The 25028-nt window shown below is 38.0% G+C and overlaps 1 protein-coding gene across 5 annotated transcripts in view; it reads left to right on the top strand.

Annotated features, from left to right (window-relative positions):
- Positions 1-25028, top strand: part of ETV1 (ETS variant transcription factor 1) — a 66448-nt gene that overhangs the window by 21773 nt on the left and 19647 nt on the right. For all 5 annotated transcript variants that reach the window (XM_036402855.2, XM_036402864.2, XM_036402845.2 and 2 more), the window contains 3 exons: positions 12401-12530; positions 14076-14264; positions 18095-18342. In XM_036402855.2, the coding sequence (XP_036258748.1) occupies positions 12401-12530; positions 14076-14264; positions 18095-18342 (567 nt within the window). The remainder of the gene's footprint in view (positions 1-12400; positions 12531-14075; positions 14265-18094; positions 18343-25028) is intronic.

Here is a 25028-nt window from a genome sequence, read left to right as displayed (position 1 = left end):
TTAGAAGTCATCAGTGTTTTTTCTTTAGGAATGGTCTAAACCTAGTTTAAACTTGTAAATGGAAAACTGATTATTTTATCAAGGCATGTGCTTGTCTTTTCCCTGAGAAGGACTCTTTTCTTTTCCTTTCACTTATTCTTCATTCTCTTTGTCTTCAATACATTACTCTTACCAGTTCCTGGATTCTAGTATGACCTTGATGGGGTGAATGGAGAAGTGAACTGTCTTGGTAAAGGATATCTTAATTCTTACATATCTATTTCTTCTATAAGCTGAGGATTATGCATGTTAGAAAAGAGTGAATCATTAGCAGCTTTATTTCTGGTTGTCTTTTTTCCTGTGGCTGTTTATGAACTTATTCAGCAAATGTGGTTGCCAGTAAGTTAATGTAGTGAAATATTTTCTAGCAGTGACATTTACTGCCGAGTCCTGCAGTCACCGAATAGGAAGGTTACTGACTGGCCAGGTTTTTGTCTTTGAATTTATATATTATGAGTCGTCATCAAGGACATTTGAAAAATTACATGTGCAAAAACAATTCCCAGTCTTGCTAATTTGATCCTCTTTGCTCAAAGGTTGTTTCCTTTCTGCTTATAATGTATACCTAGAAAAGGTAAACAGTTTAATTCTTTTTTAATACTCTGTCTTCATGCTGTAACTGAATGCAATGTTTCCTTACTAACAATCTGTTAAAAAAATTTCACATGGCCAAAGCAATACGAGAAATGGAGACAGCAAGGACTTTTTAAAGTGTCAGTATTCTGTAAAGACAAAAAGTTTCAAGCATTTTGCATTAGAATTTGGGAGCTGGATTAATACAAGTCTATATAGTCAGTGTGTGTGTGTGAATATATGTATATGTATACATGCATACAGGAAATACATCATGTAATTGTCAGTCTAACTGATTGTATGTACTTATAAAATAATCATAAAACTTTAGGAATGCTTGGCTTCAGAAAGCATCAGCAAGTGTAATGTATGTTCAGCGAGTCTCACATACATTAGGAATGCTTTAAGTAGCAGCAGAAGCCTTAAATATCTGTGCTGAGCATGAGCACCTGGTTGCAGGTGGTCACACTTCCACTGGCTCCAGAAAGAGCACTTTGCTAAGAGTCTTTGAAAATCGGCCTACTTAAATATAGTCTTGACTTTATGTTCCCAGACGTAACCACTTCTGACAATGGCTTCTTTGTTTCCCTGTTGAATCAGTGATAAAAATTGTGAGCTGAATTTTACTGTTGACTTATTTCAGTGGCCCGCACCTTTTCCACTGGAGACTGCAGGTTTTGCAGTAGTGAAGTAGAGAATTCGATTTCAGCCTTGCTTGAATGATTTGTAAAAGTGATCTTGTTAGAGTTATTACTGGTGAACATTTGTGAAAATTGAACATTGAAGCATGGAGGACACATGTATTTAGAGTGGTGACAGTCCCTTTCTCCACATGAAGTAAACAAACATCCCATTAGCTACCCTGACTTAGTGTTGTTTTATGAATATATACTTATTGTTAAAGGCAAAATTGAATTAAAAATAATCTCAAAACACAGTTTTGTTCAGTGTTAGTGCCTAACATTGAGAGCCGCTAAAATAAAAACAAATTGTAAATAATCTTTTAAATTAGTCCTTTAAATCATGCTAGAGAGCACTCAGTGTGGAGTCCATTTCATTATTTATTGTTTTCTCTTACTTTTGCATATACTTGAGTAGCTATCTGACAGGCATGATTATCCTTGAGGATAATCTTTTATTATGAGGATATTCCTGTTTTTATAGGGACACAAACTGACACGTTGGTTATGGGTCTCTAAGGGTAGGCTCCTGAGGCTGAGCTACTTCAAACTAGAATCAACCTTCTGACACTGGTTGTTTGGATTATGGCAGAACCAGCTATTAAATCCAGCTTCTTTCACGTTTTGTCCAGCTGCAAGAACAAGATTGGTGGCCCTCTCATTTATAGATGGCTGTTAGCTCTTTGCATGAATACATCAGAAAAGAACAACAAAGATAATAATTATATTGATGTAACTTGAAACTTTTCCGTAAGAGGCGAAATGAGGCAGAATCAGTTCCGTTTGTTTTCTGCTGTGGGCATCTTTCCTAAATATCAAGGTGATGATACCTTTAAAACAATAAATAGAAAATACAAAATTTTTCATTTTAGAGTTTATTGTTATGTTTGGTAAAAATGCTTGTTATAGTTTCCAGAGTTTTCTTCATAATTTTGTTTCTATAAAACTATTTAAATCCAGACCTGAAATGTCAAACTGCATAGTTACCTGAAGTGGAAAATGTGCATGTGTGTGTATGTGTAAAATGCTGGTATATTATTGGATATTTTAGTAATGGAAACTACGCAATGCTTAGCCATTACCTCTCACAATTTAAATTAAATTTTGAAAATTGCTGCAAATGGAGATCCTGTCCTCAGAAAAGCACACAGACCCTGATATAGTGGCCAGCTCTTCTCTTTGCATTTAACTTTATTGATAATTCCCAGGTAGGAATACAATTTAAGTTTTCTCCCAGGCTTGATTTTACATTAAGAACTTCCTCTTTAGCAGAAGCTCTAAAGGTGGATTGCCTCTTTTTGCACCCTGCCTGGGAGCCTTTGAAGCCAGATACATTATCAGTAACGGTAGGAAAAAATGCCCTGATCTCCTCCCTGGATTTTAACAAAGCAAATGCAGGTGAAGAGCAGCCCTGTTTCTCTGTGGAGGTAGCAGATGCAATGTAGAGGGATTAAAAAGTCTTCGGAATTTTTTTTCCCTCCCTATAATCATCTTCAGCTATCCACGTGTTTTAGTTCAATTGCTACAGAACCCAGCTGGTTTAATTTTATTAGGTTACCGCTTCCTCCTCCAGAGAGCCCTAAGCCTCTGTTTATTTTGGGGGCAGGGAGAGCTCTTAGTCCTGCCTCACCTGCTCTCCTCAGACATCAAAGTGAGCCAGTTCACTCCTCCTAGCTTAATCCTTCCCTTCTCCCTCCCACCAATGTTCTGCAAATTTCCTTGTATTCTTCCCAGTAATCCAGTGCCGCCGGTATTTGTCAGCAGGTTCACTCTTACCCTGGAGGTACTTGCTAGGAGGCAGAGACCCTCTGGCAGCACTTTCCACTCGACTGCCTGCAGCTGTGAGTCTCCTACAGCTGGACAGGTAAATTGTCTGGAAAGGAAGGAGAGCACTGCAGGAAGGGGACATAAATCGGAATAAAACAGTGCCTGTGACAGCATTTCTGTGGGATTGTTTCTTTTGGAGGTTGAGAAACTGTGTTGGTAACTGCAGCTCCTGCTGCCTGAAAATACTTTCCAGACAATTCTTAATGGGAAAGTGAAAATCTTTTGGGGATAGAGGCAAAGAGGGATCAACTAACCACAATTGTGCCAAAATGTTCCATGCTTGAGGGTAGAAGAGTAGAGACAGTTTTCTAATACTGTATGGCAGTTCAGCCAGGTAGCAGCTGCCCAAATACACTGTCAGTTTGTGACAAAGGACCTATTAGTGCCTTACCTAGGTATTTACTAGAAGCCTCTAGAAAAGTTTGCCTTGGAATTGCTCTACATTTGCATTTTAGCGAGTAGGTTATCTTTTATTGATATTTTCTGAAACTTACTCCCCCTACTCCCCAGCCCAGTGGCTTACCCTTTTGGGTGGGCTTTTTACTTGCTGTTATACTGAATATACTCAGTGAATATACTATGAAATTTTTGACTGACATGGTCCTTTGAAATGAGAAGTGAAGTGGCTACAAATATATGAATTATCTCAGTGGTGCCTTCAGGACTTCCAGTGTCAGAAGGCTGCAGGTGTACCCTCAGTAACTAATGAGCATTTCAGAAATTGCATCTCCACAGATAAGCAAATCAGGGATATCTTGCACTAAAAGTGAGGATTTATAGAAGTGAACCAATTATTAAGCAGAATGCGTACAACCTCTAATATTGTGCTTCCTCTCCCACACTAACTGGGAACCCCTCCACCTCTCAGGAGAGGCTACATCTGTCATGGCAAGAGGGTCTTGGGTTAGCTGCCCAGAAATAGCTACACTGGCAGAATTTTTTAGTGTCTTAGCACACAAACTGTAGAAAATTCCAGTTAAAGAATGACACTTACTTTCCTTTGTGAAGAAGGTCCTAGAAGAATTTCTTTGCTGAACAGGGGCAGGACCATAATGTTTAATTGTCAAATAAGATGTCCTGCAGGGAAATGGCATATGCCTATATTTTCGTGATGTTTCGTTGGTCACCTTTTCCCTGGGTATAAATGCCCTTGTATAAATCTGCCTGATGGATACTGATGCAGACTTGGTGCCCTACAGTTGCAGCGAATTCTTCTCTGTTTTCTATTTCAACACTATTTTTGGCCTCAGGTGCTAATCTCAAAGACTTCATGTTAAATCCAGATCATAGTCAGGATAGGGAAAACTATGTTGAATATAGAGAATTAACATAATCTAGAGATGAACAGGTGATTCAATTAATTTAGAATTGAGTTTCATCGATGCATTCTTTTTGTCTTTTAGTCATTAATCTGTAATGCTTTTTGCTTAAAAAATTAGGAAATAAAAAACCCTGACTCCAAAGCAAGAGCAAGTTATTTTAGCAAACAGTGCTGGCTAAGATGGATCCATTACTGTAGATCTTAATGTCCAGAATTTTCCAATATCAATTGTAGGAAAATGGGCTGTTATTTTCCATCTTGCAACTCCTTGTTTGTAAACAAAAATAAATTCCAGCTTTTGCTGCAGTTTGTTTTCACCTACTAGCTACTTTTTCCTAAGTCAAATTCAAAATAATTTTTTTTTTCTATTCTCATACCATGTCATCTGAGAACATTCCATGTAGGCTTTGAGGAAAAAATCCCACAATTTTGGGCTGTCTTTTATTCTTTACCTTCCCCCCACATCCTTTCCCACCCCCTAAGGATTGTAAAGGCTATACTATTGCGTAGCATTCATGCGATTCAAGTAGACCATTAATTGACATGTACAATATTGTAGGCTTTAGTTTGGAAGAGAAAATAAGCAATTTGTTTCATTTTGCAGCATGAGTTCTAACTGTTATTAAAGTGCATTTGTAGTTGCATATTTTCCAGTAAAGGTGACAGATTACTTCAAAGCTGGTATTTTCTTTTTGTTAAACAAGGTTCTCAAATAGATCCATCTTGCCCACGTATTCTATTCTTGCCAGTTGGCTTTGAAAGCTGGTGCTTGGGCTCATCGTTCAGAACTAGCTTCCAAAAAATGAGGTCCCATGCTGTTTCTATCTTTTGAGCTGGTAGGAGCTGGAAGGATCTGATCTGAAGCCAAGGCGAAGACTGAATTGATGGAATCATATATAACGGCTTTGCCAAGTGCTGCCCAGTGATGAAGTCCCACTTTCTGGGAAAGAGCACTGAGACAAGGGGTGGCAGAGCATTCTCTGTGTTAAGGGCTGTCCAGAGATTTTCTTTTTTGGACTTAGAGTTAGGTTACTACATAAGAAAGAACTAGCTTTTTATTGAATGCTTTTTCACACATTTACAAGTTGCTACTTTCTTCTGCATGCTGCTTACCCATTTTCTCCCCAGTTATACATATCCATTTGAAGAGGAAAAAATCCTTCTGCTCTTTATTACAGTATTACACATATTTTGGCCATATGTAACGTATCATTGCAGAGGCATGCTTGCATATTCAGTATACTTACTTTCATTTGACTGTGTGTGCACACAGCAATACCCAAACACACATGCAGACTGTTTCAGGTGAGCGATCACTACTTGGTGAGTCTAGATGGAGCCCAGCTCTCTTTAGGTCTAAATTCTAGATCTTGAAGGCGTTCTAGTTTTCTAGATGCAACTGTAAAATGGAGAATAATATCAAGATCATGTATTTCTTCAAAAAGATACTTGACAAGAATGCATAGATTCCTCCCATCCCCACCCTCCCTTCCCTTGCTAGCAGGAAAGGAAGGTAGTGAAATTTGTAAGGTAGTGAAAGTTCAGGTCTCTTGTCTATGTTCAGCTTTTCTATAAACTGCCAGGATAGTCTCTGAAACCACAGTGATGATGCATATCTGTGTGTCAGATATCCAATTTGTCACCAACTTCTTCCAATATCTGGCAGAGAGCAGGACCTAAATGAAATCCAGTTGACTGGAGCTCAGCTAAGATCTGATAGAGGTGACTTTGATAGATAAATGGTTGAAGAACCTGGTGGAGTCTGTGTAGATGTAATCTCTTCAGCCACTTTTAAATCAGTCCACAGCCTTCAAGTCTTGCTCATTTCTGCAGCTCTTGCAGTGGTCAGAAACAAAACGTTTTTTTGCAAGAGATTACCTAGCGTGAAAACAACTGCAGATCTTGCCTCAGTCGTCCATGCTTGCAGTCACTTCTGTCTTCAGCTGTAGCAATTGTAGGTATTTATAGGCTTTTTATTCAAAATCTTTGGGAACAGTTTAGATGGCAATTCTTGATTACCAGCCTTTACTGTCCCAGCTCTCTTCATGTGTCACCTCTCCTACATGATATTTTTATTTCAGGTTCTGTTAGTATACGAGGCTGCATACCTCATCCAGCTGCAGCACAATAACCTCTGGAGTATGAATGAATGGTCAGCTATGTCGAGTGCCTGCTTCTGATGACTCCTGAGCATCTCAAAGTTACCAGTAAAACTAAATAATCAAAATATATAGTACAATGAAATTGAAAGAGCACGCTGCTTTGGCATCCTGACGTCTTTAATCTGATTCTTATTGTTGAAATTCAGAGTGCAGCTGTCTGCAAAGCTCTAAAGCTCAAATCATAATCATCTAGAAATAAATAATCAATACATGCCTTCCAAAATGCAGAAGGCTGTTGTTTCATGAGTTGAATGCACACTTTTGAAACCTCTTTGGAAAATATATCTAAAGCCTGGCACTCCCACCTAGAAAGCTATAGAGAAGGTATTTAGTTTCATAGCTCATTCTTAAGGTAAGCAAATACCTATACTGAATGTATGATTCAAATGTTAAGGTGACTGTAACAAAAATAAGGCATTTTTAGGACTTGTGAACACACAGTGTTGTGCTTGGGTTTTTTAAAAATGTTTTCTGATAAGAGCAGCTAGGTCACTGCTATCACCTAAGACATAACTAGCATTTTATGCTCTTTGATGAACTGTTCAATAAACTGTTTAAAAGCAGATTTTTTTTTTTTAACTAATGCCTACCTGTTGTACTTATAGCATAAATAATTTGTTTGAATCATCAGGTGAGTGCTGTTAAGTTATAGTGAGCGAGGAAAATGGCAAAAACATGAATTAGGGTCCCTGTCCTTAAGTGTATTTCAGTTTGCATTTTGATAGCAGTTTAGAAATGTTATCGCCTGTTTTGTCACAGACATAATTCACATCTTTCTTCAGGCACTGTAAACAAGAGAAATGGTTTAATGGCTCCATAAAAGGCACTCTGTGCTGATAGCTGAGATTAGACCCTTTAGTAATGGATTTTTGTGTGTTGGGGGAAGGGGAGGGCTTGGCAGAAGTAAATGTACTGGAAAAGAATCTTGGAGAGACTCTGATGTATCTGAAGTGCCTGCTGCATTGCTGTATGTATCGAGAGATAGATTTAGAGTGTGACACTGTTGCCTTTATCAGTACAGGGGCCTTTCCTTCTTGCATTTGAAATTTTACCAAGTATTATCTTGGTTCACCTCAGTCAGTCTAGTACCTGGAGTTGTAGTGGTATCAACTTAAGTATTTTTATGTCTTCTGTCTTTTCATCTTGCTGTTGAGTCAAGTCTCCTATATTCAAGTATGTTCAAGAAATCTCTCAAAACTTATATTGCATATTAACCATTTTGCCTTAATTGATGATAAAAATTAGTGAGTTTATTTACAGAATTGTGTTTAGAGAATGATTTGAGAGCATAAATTTGAAAAACAACTCAGAAACAGCGTGTTAAGGCCATGACTTACTGTTACTTTCTTTTCTCTTCAGGTACTCAAAGTCCTCAAACATAATACATGTGAATATAGTATTAATTAGGTGACATCAGAGTTCACTATCAGGAGCAAGTGTGGTACAAAATCAACTGCTGTCAATTGATTTTATACCATATAGTAAATGTTCTTGACCCACAAGTGTGGATAGGACATCTTTGTCTCTTTGGTCAGTAGTGTAAGCATTGCCTGCCATTAGCCAACATCACTGAATTGCCAGTTATATTTCGTGGCTTTTTAAAGTATGTTTAAAACCATTCTTTCTCAGAAACAAGATTTTATCATGTGTTCTGGGCAGGAATCTGAAGTTTGAAAGTTAAAATGTTACTTTTTGTTCAAAGGAGAAATGACTTGCCATTTCATATAACATATTCCTAATTTCTTCTTCATCTTGAATAGTCATCTCTTGAATTGAAAAATATTTTAAGCCATTGCTTAATGCTGTGCATGTCAGGCCCTTCTCAAAAGAAGTAGATTCAGTTCTGTTTGTACAGAGGTGGTACACTTCCTGTTTCTCAGGCTAGAAAGTGTGCATATCAGACTCCTCTGAGACAAACCAATTCCTCCTTTGACTTCAGAGTTCTTGATAAAATTGTTCTTCATTTGAGAGGTGTGGTTCTTCATTCTTTGGGTGTTATTATGAACAAAATGTTCAGGGATTAGGCTGTTGACAGATAGCAAAGTAGAGCAGCACTTCTGAAGGATGGATGGCAGGTTCCACCCCATGTTTTTGCATGTTACATGTGAGCTTACTTTGTGGGGAAATCATTATGGCTTTGTATAAAATCTAGTTCTGTACAGCAGCACATTATGTATAATATGCAAGCCCTTTTACTCTGCAGATATAAATAGACATGTTTATGCACAGAGAATATGCATACAGTAATTTATTATACCTTCATCAGTTTGCTACAAATGGCAGCAGTCATGCTTGTCTTATATCTCTGTGTTGGCTTTGGAGATGCTCCAGACAGGGTCTGTGGGGCAAGGGTCTGTTTCTGATACCGATAAGCCTGACTTTGCGTGGTAGTTGAGATGAGGTGTTGAAGCCATCCATCTAAATACACGCTGTAAGATTGTTTGCCTTTCAAGTTCGGAGGTAGTTATCTGTAAGTAATCACTCGGGATGAAATCTTGGCCCTTGGTCACTGTTTAATAAGACCATTATTAAGGCAGAGAGCCCCTTACTTTAATAGGGTTGAGACTCTTGTTCTTGGGTTAAGTAAAATGAATTTACCATCAGGAAGAAAGAAGTGGTAAGGAGATGGTTGTTTAAAATGTCATTTTGTTAATATGAATGTGTTGGTAGCTGGTATGCTGCACTAAAATTAGATTGTATAAATAAGCAACCCTGCTCTCCTCAAAAGAAAGAAGATTGAGAACATAATATAAAATCCAGTTTAGCAAAAGAGTGGTATGTTTAAATTCTCTTTTAATAGGTGCACTATAGAATGAGTGTCACACTAAAATCAGAAGTGACGGGCAGAGGGTTTCAGTGATGGTATGAAAACTGTTTTGAATGTTTGAAATTGTATTGTTAAAAGAAGTCTGTCATCTTCAGCCACACTTAAGACATGTCCTGAAAGAGCAAGTAGCCTTCAAGAAAGGCCCCCAAAAAGCAGTAAGTATTTTTATCAGCCTATCTTTTTTCCTTTCTACCTCTAAAAGTGGAGTTACAGATAAAGCTTAGCATGGTGACTGTGTCAGGGGACTGCCCGAGGAAGGCTTTAAATTTTACAGCTACATTATCTTTCTGGCTGTAGTTAAGATAAAGATCTAATATAAAATCACTTTGGTCTGTAATGCTTTCTCTAAATGAAGTGAAGGTGTTAACCTACTTGATTTGATACACTTTACCCTAGCTTATAAAGCTGGTAGGAAGGTGAGGTAAACTTTAATTAAAACTACAGCACAGATGCCTTCTAGCAGTGTGCCCTGTACCTTGCTAGGACTGTACAGTAAGCAAAATAAAATGTACCTCGCAGTTGAGGCAGCAGGCTGGAGCCGTGTTCAGTGAAAGTAATTTAATTAGTGTTGATCATGACTCCAGATGATGGTGATTTGATAAGGAATAATTTAGTACTTAACAGCCTTTTACATGCACCAACTCCATGTGGGAAGGTAAAGCAAATTGCACAAAATGAATGTGCTGCTTTCACTTGTGCTTGTGCCAGTGAGCTGGAAAACTGCCTGTTAGCAGACGTTCAGGCTCTCGGCGCTGTGATGAAATACCCAGCCAGTTCTCCGCACAGGGCTGTAGTGTGGGAGTCTCTGTACTCCCGTTATTTAAAAATAAATAAGGGAAGTAATTTTTCATAACAGATTAACTCCAAGGAAGTAGCAAAGTAAAAAAAAAAAAAAAAAAATATAGAGCAGCATGTGGCCTTTGTGCAAATATGTGATACTGGCTTTAAAAAAGAGTCTTGTTGCAGTTGTGTTTTAATTTTTTGATTCAAGTTAAAGTGATTGCCTACCTTAGCTTTGGAGCCAGCATCCCAGAGTTGTGGGGCCCATCATATATATTAAATGTATATGCATGCATTATTTGACCAGACATACAAAGGAGAGTCAGCAGTAAAAGTTCACTAGAAGCATCCTGAAACAAACTACTGGATATCAGCCTGCTTTGTGATTGCTTTGGAAAACTGACTGAGCTGCATTTTGCCATGTTATTAAGTCTGAGAATCATTTTTCAAGAAGTCTATGTGGGCTTTTTTTTAGTGCAAGTTCAAACAGTTTTATTCAGGAAGAATTCTTTTCTTCTTGTGATGTTCACATTTTCCATCTCCATTTCCTAAGTTGTTGTGCTGTGCATATGCATTTCTATATGTTTTATTGTCTGCTTCTCCTTTCTAATCTTTCCACATAACTGGTATTGTCCACAAAATATAATAGCTGAATAGGAGTTTTCTGCTAACTCTTGTGAGTTTTGTGAAAATACGTGTCAAAATAGAATAGTGTTATGTTGCAGATGACTCAACTGAAAGGCAGTAGTAGAAGCTGTCATGTAATAGCGTATGAGAGGATCTATTTGTGAAAGAGTTCTCTGAACATTGCCTAACCATGAGAAAACCCAATGCAAAAGTCTGGAATCCAGACCTTACTCTCAGATGCCAGAGTTATGTGGTTCTGATGCTCACTTCTTAGCATTTCATTTATCTCCCCACTGAACCCTGGCATGTGTATGCAGATTCATTATTATCAGAAGATATGTGTCTAACAAATCTTCTTTCCCAAGTTCAGGTGCAAGAGAAGGGGTAAGATGCTACTTGATGGTATACAATGATAGCCTGGCTTTTTGCTGAGATTCCCTAACAGGAACTGCTGCATGTACGTGGATTTTTATGGAGATACAAGTGTCTATGTCAGGCTGGAATGTGATGTTCATACTATGGTGTTTTGGTGACAACATCAAAGTGATAAAATTATCTCTGAATTCTAGGCATCTTGGAGTTCAAAAATGCATTAACAACCTCATTTTATTTAAAACTTGAAAGGTGTGTTTTCAAGCTGTTACATACCTGTCTTTTAGTCCTTTGTCCTTCTAGCCACTTACTTAGGTCTGTGAGTGTCAGGTGAACTTTGAATTTTCTTCTGCTTTAATTTTGGTTAAGATTGGATATGAAATAAGGAAAGTTCTCTGGTGTAAACTAATTTGCTGGTTAACCTTGACTTTACTTTTGGCCTTTCCCTTAGTACAGACCACCTTGTGCTTCTAATTAATACTGCATTTCTGTCACACCCCCTCTGGGGTTTTTTTTAGCTTTTAAAAAGTATGACTTTTTTTTTGTTTGTGTCTATATCACATCTACTATTGAATTTCATCAGGCCAGGATTTTATCTTGTTTATTTTTAAGAAAAATTACTTAAACCATTTATTCTGATTTTTAAATTATGTTATTTATAATTAAAAGTGCATATAATCATCCAGTTTCAAGGGGTTTCACTGCAAATTTTCAAGCATTCTGTGGGATGAAAACATTACTGATCATACACTTGAGGCTGATATATCTTAAATTTATTTTGGAGTTGTTTGTGTGATACTCTTTGAAGTGGACTACTATTGCATTTATAACTAAAAGCAACCTCTGATATTACTTAGAAACATTTGGTGCCTGGGAAGTATTTTGCCTCTGACAACATTTACAGTAGTTAAGCCAAATATAAGTGGGCTGTTATTTTCCTGCTAATGAGATGGGATGCTGGCCACCATTCTATTAAACAATAGAAGTGATAATAGCCAATGTGAAGGATCTCTGGTGTCTATTTTTCAGTTGACACTCAAAGAAATATTTGAAATATTTATTTCCTATATTGTTTTTATTATTAGAATTGTTTAATTAATCATGTGTTTAATTAGCAGTGTCGAGCTTACTTGGGAAAGCTAATTGTTGATATTGTACTTGGGTTTTAATTGCATTCTCCTTCTCTTTCCAGTGGCTTTTCATGGTCTCCCTGTGAAAATCAAGAAGGAACCCCATAGCCCATGTTCAGAACTTGGCTCCGCTTGCAGTCAAGAGCAACCATTCAAGTTCAGTTATGGGGAAAAGTGCCTGTACAATGTCAGGTAAAGTAATTAGGAGCATATTTGCAGTGAGAACTGCTGGCTTAAATGAGGACTGACGAAAGAGTAATAAAACCATAAGAGAGGTCTTAGAAAAGTTACCTCTTCAGCAGATAAGAGACTGATGAGATAATGCATTTAGCTGATGAACACTGATGGATTTGTTTACAGTTGTGTCAAACACTTACATAATAATTTTAAAGCAGTGTTTTTCATCAAAATGCACATCCTCTATTCCTCCTCCATGGGAGCTAGCCAGAGTTTAAAAACCCAGGGTACAAGCATGAAATAGAAGAAAGGAATATCTTGTTTTCTGTGAGCTGTGTTGAAAGTACTTTCAAAATGCATTATGTGCATTAGGAAAGAGAGATCTGTGTAACAGGCAAGGGATTGGCAGGTCTGAGCAACACATTAGGTATTTGACAAATTGTGCAGATGTTGTATCTGTATATTCCTGGGTGATTACCTTTTAAAACAGTGTTTCATTAGTTGCATTCAAAAGCAAGTTGTCTTCTTTTATAGGCATAGATAATAAAAGCTTTATTTATTTGTGGGTGGTGGAGGGGCTTGATACCTCTTCCTTATTGACTTTCTTTTGGTTGCACTTACATGTCACTCCTTCCTTTAGTATCAGCAGTGAAGGATTTCTTATTGACATTTCAGTCTATTTTAGAATCTTTCATCTAGCTTTGATTCTCATCAATGTAGTATGAAAACTGTTAGCACTTAAAGCATTATAGCATTTAACTTTTTGGATATGAATGGGGTAAAAAAAGGAAAAGGCTTTTTTTATTTTGCCAGTTATAAGGAATGATTTTGGTTTCAAAAATCAAATGAATCCGTTGATGGATTTGATGGGTGCTAAGGGACCTGATGTAGAAAAGCATGCAAGCTTGTGCTTACTATATTCCTAATGTCTGCATTTCTCCTGGTTAGAAACAGGGATGATCAAAGTGTTCTCAAGTCCTTTCCTGATGTGAGACACCCTTGAAAATAGCATCTGTGTATTTGTAGGACCAGCAGTTTGAGAGAGAGAGAGGGGTAAAAAAACCTGTCAGGAGAGGCTGCTGACATCCTAGTATGGGTAGCTAAGCCCGCATACCATTGTTTTTCTGGGTCAGATCACTTCCCTCTGGCTGTATTGTTTTACTGTCTCACTTTGTGGTTTGTGCAAAAGAAAAAGAGCCTTGACAGGCACTGTCAGCTCTTTGTGCTCTAGTCCAGGTGCTTCTAATTTTATGTATTTTGTATACCTCCTGTTAGAATGTGACTGTAAGACTGAGTCCTTTAAAAATACATTTCTGTGTCTCAGAGAAGCAAATGCTGTGCTGAATCACTTGCCTCTAACATGACTTCTTCATTGCTCTTCCTAGTGTAAAGTTGAGAATTCTTCTGCCCCAAACTGATTCATAAGTTAACTATTATCAAAAGCTTCTAAATGGGGCACTTGTGGTGACTTTTTTTCTGGATGTAGATGCTATGGTTTTGGTTTTTCTTCTTTCTTTGGAAAAAATAACCTACCTTGCTTTTCCCTTGCTTTACTAATAGTGCCTATGATCAGAAACCACAAGTGGGAATGAGGCCCTCCAACCCACCGACGCCATCCAGCACTCCCGTGTCGCCGCTGCACCATGCCTCCCCAAACTCCGCTCAGACTCCTAAACCTGACCGCGTTTTCCCTACCCACCTCCCTCCATCCCAGTCCATTCCAGACAACAGCTTCCCTATGGATCACAGGTAAAACACAAAACATGGGAAGGATCCATGCAGAAGGTGTTTCTGTTGTGGCTCTTATATAGGGTAGTACTGGCTTTCTGCCCACCACTCTTCCCTTTTAGGTTGGGGGATTGAGGTGGAAACCAGCAAGGTTGGTAGTGTCAGAAATGTGTGTGCTTATGAAAGGCTGGCACCCAGCTTGGTGCACTAGTGTATGAGTTCATATTGGCAGTGACAGAATTTAAATTACATGTTGGTTCTGTCTTGTGAGGGTGGTTACAGTATGCTGGATAATCTCATCTAGCCTCTCTTTCCCACGAAAGGTTGGTCCCAACAGTCTTTCAAGGTCTCTTCCAACCTGGGCTCTTCTGTAGTTCTGTGATTCACTTGAGGCTAGAAAGCCCTTCAAGGTGATGAAGTCACTAGCAAGCATGTTCCTAACTATAAATATCTGGCCTCTCGCTAAGCAGTTCACATATCTAAGGGATAAGTGGCTATGTTACAGTGTTCCTTCTTCAGAATATTCTTTAGGAGGGTGGATCATTTTTCCAAGCCCTTCTGTAATGTAGCATTTCAAAAAAAGATGCCAACATAAACTGTGCTTAAATAACATTAGTCTGAGTAAAAGCCACAAGAGTTAGAGACTAGAATTAAAGCTTAAACTGTCCTTAAGTCACCCTGTTTTGTTTTGATATCTTAGAAATCCCCAGACAACTGTCTTAGCTCAGTTTTGCAACAGATATGTTCAGTGGATTTCCCTGTTTTTTCAGTCCAAGCACTTGTTTGTGGAATTCTATTTACCCTAGCCTTTATTGCATGAACCTGTTTTTGTATGCTGAGTTTTCATTGCTCTCAAACATTTAAAATTCCAATGGTGTGTAAAGAGATATATGTTCAGAAACTTGTTTTACCTCTTAACCATTATCAAGTTAAGAAAGACCTGAATAGAAAAACAGTTGTTGGGAGTGTGATTTGCATGTTTCTGCTCTAATAAAGGCTGTTATCTCCAGGGATTTGTGCAGATCACTTTTGAAGGAGGTTGCTAACGTTAATATTGCTGTTTTGTGCTCTGCTGAGATAGCTTTAAATACCACCAAGGTTCTCTACAAGCCCTTCTGGCCATCAAGAAACACTGAATTGTCCCCTTCACCTGTCATAGTCCCCATCTCCTCCCCAGCTGTGGACTGTGGTCTAGCCACAAAGGCCCCCAGTGAAGGCAGGCAGTGGTTTGGATTACAGGAGGGTGGATAAATGTTTTCCTGTACATACACCAAAGTCAAGCTGCCAGGAGACTGAAATCAGCTGAAGCTAAATGGCTGATGTGCAGAGAACAGTAGTAAGATTTTTCAGATGAAAAAAAATATTTTGTTATAAAGCTACTTGTAAAGAGAGCACTGAACCTGTATGTCAACCCTAACTTCAGTATTTATAGACATTTGCATACATCCTAGTATAGTTTCTGTACCCACAACTATTGGAGTCCTTGCTCTGTGCAAGCTTTGTAGGTTCTTTACATAATTTCTGCTCCCTCCCCATCTCTGATATCCATGTTCTTTAGGGCATTTTGCACTAATGCTTCCCTTCTGTTATAGAACATCATGTGTTCTAGTAAAGTCCAAAATAGCTGACACAAGGAAGAAAAAAAAATCATCTCATTTTTCTCCATTTTTAAAGAAAGGTGGAACTGTAGTGGGAGATATTTTTTTCCCCATTTTCTTATTTATTTTGAATCTTGTGTATGAAGCAAACATGTACTTCATATTTTTCTGAAATTCAAATTTTTGTGATTTACAAGGTGAGATACTACTATGTATTCAGAAAATGTCACTTAAACAAATGACCTGCCTATGTGAGTTCATATATGCATTTATAACTCAAGGCACAGTGTTTTTGGAACATGCATTGGTGGCACAAGATAGCATTAGTATCTAGTACATACAGCCCATACATCTTCATACAGGGCATGAGTATATGAACGATAAGTGGTCCTAACAAGTACCAACAGGAAACAAATCCACTTGTATAAACAAATGGCTTGATTCCATACAAAGCTTCCAGTACAACAAGTATTATTAACTTCCTTTGAGGCTTTGTGAGTGAGCCTGTTTCTTATTTTATCTTCAAGTTGCAATTTTCTGATTCACTCCTTGACAGTTCTTAATGATAATTTCTGCTTCTTTTTTTGGCTAATGAAAAAAGGAAAAAAAGGAAATGAATGCAGTGCCAGTCAGCCTAACTGTTTCATAATACATTTGAGTTTCTAAGTTTATTTTCTGCAGGTGTAGGTGGAATTGCAAACCCCAATGTTACAGCACAGTACTCTTTCTACTGCAAAAATTATAGTATTTACAGCAGCATTGGAAAAATTCATTTTGTCTCCACTACTGCATGGTAATAGTTTCTATCGCTGTAGTTTCCACAGTATTTATAATTATGCTATGATAGTAAATATTTGTCAGAACAAGTTACAGCAGTATTATGACAGATGGTAATAGAGTTTAAATTGTTGTAGAAATATGTACTACCTATGAGTTGATAGTCAAGGGTTTATTGCTTGTGCAATCAAACTCCTGCATTGTATACTTCACTCACACAGTTTTCTCCAAAAGAAAGTCTTTTGCTTGAGTGAACCGAAGCTGGTTCAGACCCGAAGTACAAGAAGCTCAGGAATGATTAGGTCTCCATTTTTCTTTTGTGTGACAGTAAGAAGCTTCCAAAGAAAGGCACAAATTTTTTGGTTTTTTTTTTTTAAGTGTCTTGTTTGTAATAAGTGCTAACAGGACTAGTAAACAGTTTGTTGCAAGAGTATTGCATTTGCTGTTGGTTAGTGTGGACACAATATTACTGCTGTGGTGATTACTACTGTGGTAATCTGCAGGAGATAACTGGAAGACATCATGCAGTTCATCAGGGTCCAGTGGGAAAAAAGCATCCTGGTATTCTTCTGTATGATTCTGAACCTGCAGATGTCCAAGTAATTACATTCAAGCCTTTTAGTTCAGTTAGATAGGTTTTATCTAAGAGAAAACAAGCATAGGCTCTTGAGAGTAGCATTTCATGTAAAACAAGATAATTTGAAATGAATTCTCTTCTTTTTTGCCTACTGAAGAGCATTTGGGAATACCAAATGGCAGTGTGGCTTGTACAGATTACAACTTTCATGTAGAAATAACCACGGGGAAAAATAAAAGCAGGAAGGTAATTAATTGTCCTAGCAAAAATTTGCACCCTCTCCTTTTACGGGGGTGCTGACATTCCCTTCCTGTTACAGCTGGAGTGCAGTGACATCCTTGTGAATCGATCTCTCACAACACTACCCCTGAGAGGACAGAACAGTGGACTTTTACCCTGGAATGTTTCCAAATGTTAGAGCAGACAACACTCTATAAAAAATGTGTTTCTTGTGGTCAGAATGATTTCTGTGTAGCAGTAAGATGGGTGAGAGTATATTAGAGTAGGAGCAAGATGTTGCTAACGTTTGTGAAAGAGCAGAGAACTCTAACTACGCCTCCTTCATGTCACTGTGGTAGAATGTCAGTCTTTCTACTGTTTTGGAGCTGGTGCATTTCCTGTTTGCCTCTTCTGTTGAGGGAAGATATTGAAAGCAAAGAGGATGTGGTGGGGACAGGTCTTAGAGCTGGTATTAATAGGTGTAATAGGTGGGATTTTTGTTTCTTTGCTTGCCGCTGTTGTACAGTGACAGTGACCCTGATGGGAGCACTTGGCATGATCATAAGCAAAATGTTGGTTATTGAGAAAGTGATACAGCCACTAATAACGACTTCTGAAGATCTTTGGGAAATGGAACGTAGCTGGAGTCCTTTACATGACCTCTCTAATTTGTGTTCTAGATTTCGCCGCCAGCTCTCTGAACCTTGCAATTCTTTCCCACCTTTGCCTGCAATGCCAAGGGAAGGACGTCCAATATATCAGCGCCAGATGTCTGAACCAAACATCCCTTTCCCACCTCAAGGTTTTAAGCAGGAGTACCATGATCCAGTTTATGAACACAACGCTATGGTTGGCAGCGCAGCCAGTCAAAATTTCCCCCCTCCTCTGATGATTAAACAGGAACCTAGGGATTTTGCATATGATTCAGGTAGGTGAGATTCTCCTTTAGTTCTGCAGAGCAAAACAATATGTGACTCCAAGCCAGTGCTATTGATGTTTTCATTGTATGAATTGAAACTTGCTCTTTTGACACTTATATCTCACAAATTATGTCTGAGACAGCTTACAAAGTATTAAGATTACTACATAATACAGTGTGGCTCGTGCTTGCTCTTGCTCTTTAAAGGGCTTAATTTTCTAGAAATCTCTGTCCAGAAACATTAAAGAAGTCGAGGAAGAAAGTAATGGGTGCAAATTTGCTTTGTTAAGAGGGAACTTGTTCTGTACTATCTCATCTTTGACCTCTGAATTTGTGTGCTCCATTTTATGAGTTCTTCCATTTGTGTGCCAGAAATAGAGAACTCTTTCTTCTCTTGCTTGCATTACTTTAAATCAGGAGTAACTCCACTGAAGTGGGGTTTATACAGCTATAAAACCGATGAGGGAGAAGAATCGGCCAAATTGGTGTCAGCTCCTCAGTTTGTGCATACTGCTGTGTTTGTGGAGGTACACAATCTGAGATGCCAGGTTGCTGATGTAGAGAATACACTGTTGCTATTAATAATGTTTATTATGATTGTGCTTATAGGGCAACTGGAATGGAACCTTATTGTTCTACAGACAGTACAAAACAGAGGAGGTGGTGGCAGAATGTGCTCTCAATAGCTTCTGATCAAAATAGAAAAGAGAAGCAATAGGAAGGATAGAAAAATCAAGGGAATAATACTGTAAATGTTTGACAAAATTTCAACATAATATTTCTATTATACTTGGAAAAATAATGAGAAAATTAAGAAGTCAAAAAAGAAATTTAGTAATGAGTACTAAGTAACAAGGCGAAGGAAGCTACAAAGAAGAAATTTTGGAAAGGTGGTACGAAAAGAAGCTGAGATTAAAACATAAGGATTGCTCTAGGTGGGGTTAAACAGTTGATTGGTATGGAGCCAAGATAATGCAATCAAATTGTTGCTCAGTTTTAGTGTAAGTGATTTCTGCAGCTCCTCTTCAGTGTCTGCCTTGGTCCTGCTTTGTGCATGCTCCACTGTTGAAAGGGAGGGATTTCAGCATGTCCCAGCTGTGCTTCTGGAGGAGAGTACATTGCTTTCGTACACATCCATGATGACTTGGGCAGGGGGAATGGATGGCTCTGTCTGACTCCCCCTTCTTCTTGATGCTGCTGTACTCCCAGGGCTTTCCTTCTAGTTCAGTCTGTAGCCAGATGCTTTTGCAGTTTATTTTCCAAAGGCTATATGACAGCTGAGTTGAAGTGTCCTTTGAAATTTCAGCTCATGCAAGACTATCTTGCAATTTGATATAGTGCAGAACAGTTTTTTTATTTTCTTTCTGTAGCTAACTTAACACTGTTTATCTGGTGGGGTATTTTGTGGTTTCATTAATGTAAAGTGCTTGTTGTAGAGTTGATCTTGATGTTAGAATGGGGGAATTTGGCAAGTTTTCCTTTCTTATTCTTAACAAGCAAAAAACCAAAGTTAGGAAAATTTGAGTTAGCCCTTAACAGGGAGGGGACCAGGGGTGAAATATTTCTCCAAGCTGAAACATAAGACAAGATGAAAGTGAAATTGAATTACAAGGATCAGATCCAGAACTCAACCCATTCATTGATGAGGGTTCTGAGATCTGTGGCTTTGTGGAGTTATGTATCTTTGGTCCTAGAGCATATGGGAGAGACTGTGTAGTTCATGTGGCAGTGGATAATAAATGGGGGACTGCAGCTTCAGGCACTGCCAGTCCCTTGAAACCTTCACAAGCACCATTATTCATCTTCCTAAATTAAAGGTCAAAAAAGGATCCTTTTGTAAATATGCTTCTTATTTGGCTCAGAAGTGGGATCTCCTTATTGCATACTGTTGCTTTAAATCTGGACTGGCTGCTAACATTCATCTTTCTTTGGAATATTCTGTATGGAAGAAAGCAGGAAATTTTATTCTGAAATGAAGATGTACAAACTTGTATCCAGTCCTGTCATGTCTATTTATTTTGTGCCAGCAAGAACAACATTCCACTTTATAATAATTATCTCCAAGCAAAATTGTTGCTTCTTTTGTAGATGAATGATTAGTTTTTAAAAATGTAATAGCTGTGTAACCAGTGGTCATGAAAAATTAATCTGTTGGTATCAGGAAGTACTTTTATTGGCCTCAGAATCACTGCATTTAAGTTGACACATCTGTACACTCCATAAATTGCAGTCAACAACTGTGGTCTGTTGATATTTTGTCTTGTTACCATCTGTTCTCCAGAAACCATCATTTTCCATCCTTGCTAAGAGTACATTAAATAACCCCTTAGGAAACATAATGTATTTGTCACTGAATCATTGATTTCATTTTTCACCTATGGATGTTCAGGGAAGAAGGAATGCCAGAGTAAAAAGTCTTTTTTTTCATTGTATTTTATTGCAGCTCAGATAAGAATATAGAAACACATTCAAAAAGTTCATTGTAATGCACTGAGATATTCCTTTTGGGATGTTTTTGAAAGGGACTCGTAAAAGTTCATCGCTTTTGTGCACTATTCTTTTATACTTTGTGGGAAGCTGATGAATGAAAAGCATATTATAGAATGATTACAACTCTATTAAAACATGACATTAATTATGACATGGGAAATGGCAGATCAATTAGTTGTAATTGTAATTGCAGGTATGCAATTTCTACTGCAGAATAGAGATAATGGAGATGTTTGAGATAATGGAAAAAGAAAAATGTCAACAGAGTAGAGTCTCTTCCTTATCCATCCACGCTTCTAGAAGTCACAGTGCATCATATTGGTTCAATCAGACATTTTCTGTCATGGATTTTTTTTTTCCCATGTCTGACAGTCAGATGTATTTAGTACTTGATGGTAAATCTAGCAACCTTAGTCACAGATGTGCAGCCAGGGACATACAGAGCTTTGAGATTTTGCATAATTAATGAATATACTCCAAAAGGCTTCCTAGGACCTTTGTTTACAAGGCCTAATAGTGGGTATTCCTGTACAGTTAGCACTGCTAGAGTTCAGTAATGTATCCAGGTACTTAAACATAAAGGCCAAACTTGATATAGCTTGTCTCTTCTGTGCTTTGTTTTTGAGCAGGACCTTCACAGGTTTAACCCTTCTTACATGATGTAGTGTATTTGCAAATATAGTAAGGTATGACTCTAGCTGTGTGTATATCAATTAATACTAAAAATCAAGTTTTAAAGCGACAATTATTAAATCTTGTATTTGGTTTTGCCCAATTGTCCATATTTGGTTTTGCCCAATTGAAAATAGTTATTTTGCAAAATTGAAACAGTTATTTTGGTTGAGAAATTTTTATAATCATGTCTTTGGAAACTGAAATTTTCTGTCTGAAAACTGTCACAGAGTGGTAAGGGAGATGAATAGAGGAGGAACTGTTGCTTGCATGTACTACTTACTGATTGCCAGGAATTTTTCTGTTGAAATTTAGATAGATTCCATACTTCCTGAATGTGTTACAGGCATTAGCAGAGCTGTTCTCACAGTTTCATTTCAGGGTAGCCTTACAATTAATACGCTTGAATGGACTTTAGAAAATTTGGATTCTCTCCCTGTCACTTCCGAGACACTAGTCACATCACTTAAAGAATGAACTCTCCAGACAGAATTATTAGCCTCCATGTCTTTCTTTCTGAGTTGCTCATCCTTTTAATTCCTGAAGCCTCACAAGCAAATACTTTGTGTTTGCAAGTGAGAATGGATGGGGAACTGCCCCTCTGGTAAGAGAAATGAACGGAGGCCGAGAGACAAATCAGATACATAAACCTGTTTGTTTGGATACCCAATTAGAACTGGGTGATTTTTAAAATGACATTATGTACAACATATGTTCAAATCCTAGCTCCTAGGGACTTTCTTTGTGTTTCTAGATGAAGAATTATGGGAACATCAGATAAGGGTCTCAGTATAAGCAATATAAAAATACGTAATACCAAAAATCTGGCAGAAGCAATGTGGCTACTTTGAAAAACCTTGTTGGAGCCAGAATGGCTTTACTGGGACTTAAAGTTGACCATTCAGCTGTATTATCTTTTCTTTTCTCAAAAACTTCTGCCTCAGTACATAGACAACTTCCATCCCCTGTAACAAATGAAGCAGGAGCTCCTCCTGCTAAGCTGTTTGCAGCATGGCTCTCCTTCCCACAAAGAGTTTTGACCTGTGCTTTCAAGACAAGAGTGATGGAGCAAAAAGCTGTATGATATTTGCAGCAAAGGAATTGTATAAAGTTTGTGCAGGAGGTTGTTAATTATGACAGTTTACTAACCTCCTAACTTTGCTCTCTGAAGGAATAGAATGTTGGTAGCGTTCTGCCATCCATGTTATAAATGTATTTACCTAATGATTGGAAACGGATTAAAATGCAAGAATTCTCTCAAATACCTGATGAGGTGTTTTTTGAAAAGCAAGTCAGTGGTTATTTAGGTGGAAAAAGACCCCTAGTAGCACATTCTTTCCTAGGTGTCAGCCAATGTATTCTTAAATTTGGGATTTTGCAGAATAGCGTAAGAGAAAGTGTTGAATTGAAATTTCAAGGGGGAAAAATATTTCTTCGGGTTATATTTATTTGCAGGTTGATTCCTCCTCCCCCCACCTCCCTCCAATTTCTTTTTTAAACAGTTTGTTATTCTATTGTATTTCTGAAGGAAAAATTTAGATATTTGGAGATGCTAGTGTGAAGAGAAAAAGTCAATTGGAGGCAGTGCTGGTTTGCTTTTTACAGGATATTCTCTAGTACTGCATTAAATGCATTGACCAGTGCAGCATTTAAAGTGGCACAAGTCATGGTGCTTCCACTACTGTTTTTGATTATATTGGCTAATTTTTGTACCATGCTCTGAAAATATAAATTTCTGTGTGATTGCTAAGCATTATTACTTCTATTTTTTCCCCCTGGGAGATTATTTCACAGACAAATAGACTTCACTGTTAAGAAATATTTCTTGATCATAAGCCTAAATTTTCTCTTTGATTGGTTGCATTCCCTTGCTCATAGCTACATTTCATGGAAAACAATTTATTGGTATTAATGTACCACCTCTAAATCACTGTAGATGGATTGTGTGTGTGCTCTGTCAGTGTGACTCAAGATTTTGTATCTTGCTTCAAAAGTCTTCCAGCTGCTGCATCTTTTCCTCAAATTCTCTCCAAGTTTCCTTTTTTCTTTTGTTTTTTTCTTTTTTTTTAATCAGGCTGTTTTGAACACATTTTTATAAAATGGTTTGTGAAACAAAACTGACTCCATCCTTTTCCTGGGTATGGTGCTTAGCACACACATCTCGAAACTGCATCTCCTTATGGCCTTAAAGAAATTCTTATACACAAAAGTACAATTGTTCTCAATGAAAGTCCAGATGGCATAAATGCAGGAGGAGAGAAGGAACAGGGTTTGCTCTTGTGTTAGGAAGTTTAAGAACTCTCCCCACCTCAATTTTGGTTTTGCAGTTTTCCCTGTGGTTTAAAATATTTCATCCTTGTGTTTTGGGAACTTGTCTTTGCTGTGTTGCTTCAGTGAATGAGTATGAATTTTGTTCAATAGTTAAGCTGCACTGGACTTTGTACTTGCTTTTAAAAGACAAATCTGCTGTTGGACTGTGTGGCGGCAGAAAATAAGAGCATCTGACAGGGAAACTTGGGAAACCTGGACTTCAGAAGTTTGCTGTGAAGGGCAGAAATTTAACTTTTCACTTGCTGTCAATCTAGCTGATTTCCTCTATTCACTATTTCTGCCTGAAATAAATCTGTAGTTAGAAATGATTTCATTTTGCAATGTTACTTTTGTGAACAAAGGAAAGCCTGATTACCAAGTTAATGTGAGTACATAGGCAGGAGACCATATATGTATTTTTGTTTTCAAGGCAGACAATACGATCTGAAAAATTGTCCTGCAGTCCCTGTTTTTCAAAGAAATGGATAAATATCCTCTAAATCTACAGTTACAGTAAGTGGCACTGGCTAATGATTTGATTTGAGGATTGAGAGCGCAGTCTGGATTTACTCTTTGTGCATTAAGGCAGGTCAAATGGACACAGGCTGCATTTTAAATCAGTAATGGAAGGCTGAAGCCTGCCTTAAACCAATCACATCAGCCTTGCTCAAGACCAATTGATCCCAAGAGACTGAGCCCTGTGAGCATAGCTTTTATATGAATGGACTCTGTGCAGCCTGAAGTTTCATTCATAAAATGGATGCTGAAGGGAAAAAAAAAAAAAAAAGCCAACCCACACACACCAAACCCTGGAATGTCCATTTATGCGGAGCTGAAGGGTGTAGTGTTCCCTCAGCTGCTGCTTTTGCCAGTTGCCTTAAAGTAATGATTAATGCTTCTTGGCCCTGCCTGCCTGCAACCTGACACCATTTATGGCCTTGGTGTGTTTCTAATGTATAGTGAATGAGAAGGCTACATTCTCAAATCAGAAACATAAACAGGAACTGGTTGGTCTGAATTCCATTCAAATATGTCACTTCAGCCGTGCAGTGTTTGTCCAACTTCGATTTTACAGGCAGGGAATGGGGCGGGGGAGAAAAAGCAACACAGACATTTTTGCAGCAAGATTACCAACAAAAGGAGCGAGGAAGAGAGAAAATACTGCTGTCTTTTGTTGAATTCAAAGGAGAGCAATGTTTAAGACACATTTTACAGTTACTGAG

Source organism: Molothrus ater, chromosome 1 (assembly GCF_012460135.2).
Source record: "Molothrus ater isolate BHLD 08-10-18 breed brown headed cowbird chromosome 1, BPBGC_Mater_1.1, whole genome shotgun sequence".
Taxonomy (NCBI): Eukaryota; Metazoa; Chordata; class Aves; order Passeriformes; family Icteridae; genus Molothrus; species Molothrus ater.
This window is presented reverse-complemented; position numbering and strand designations above follow the sequence as displayed.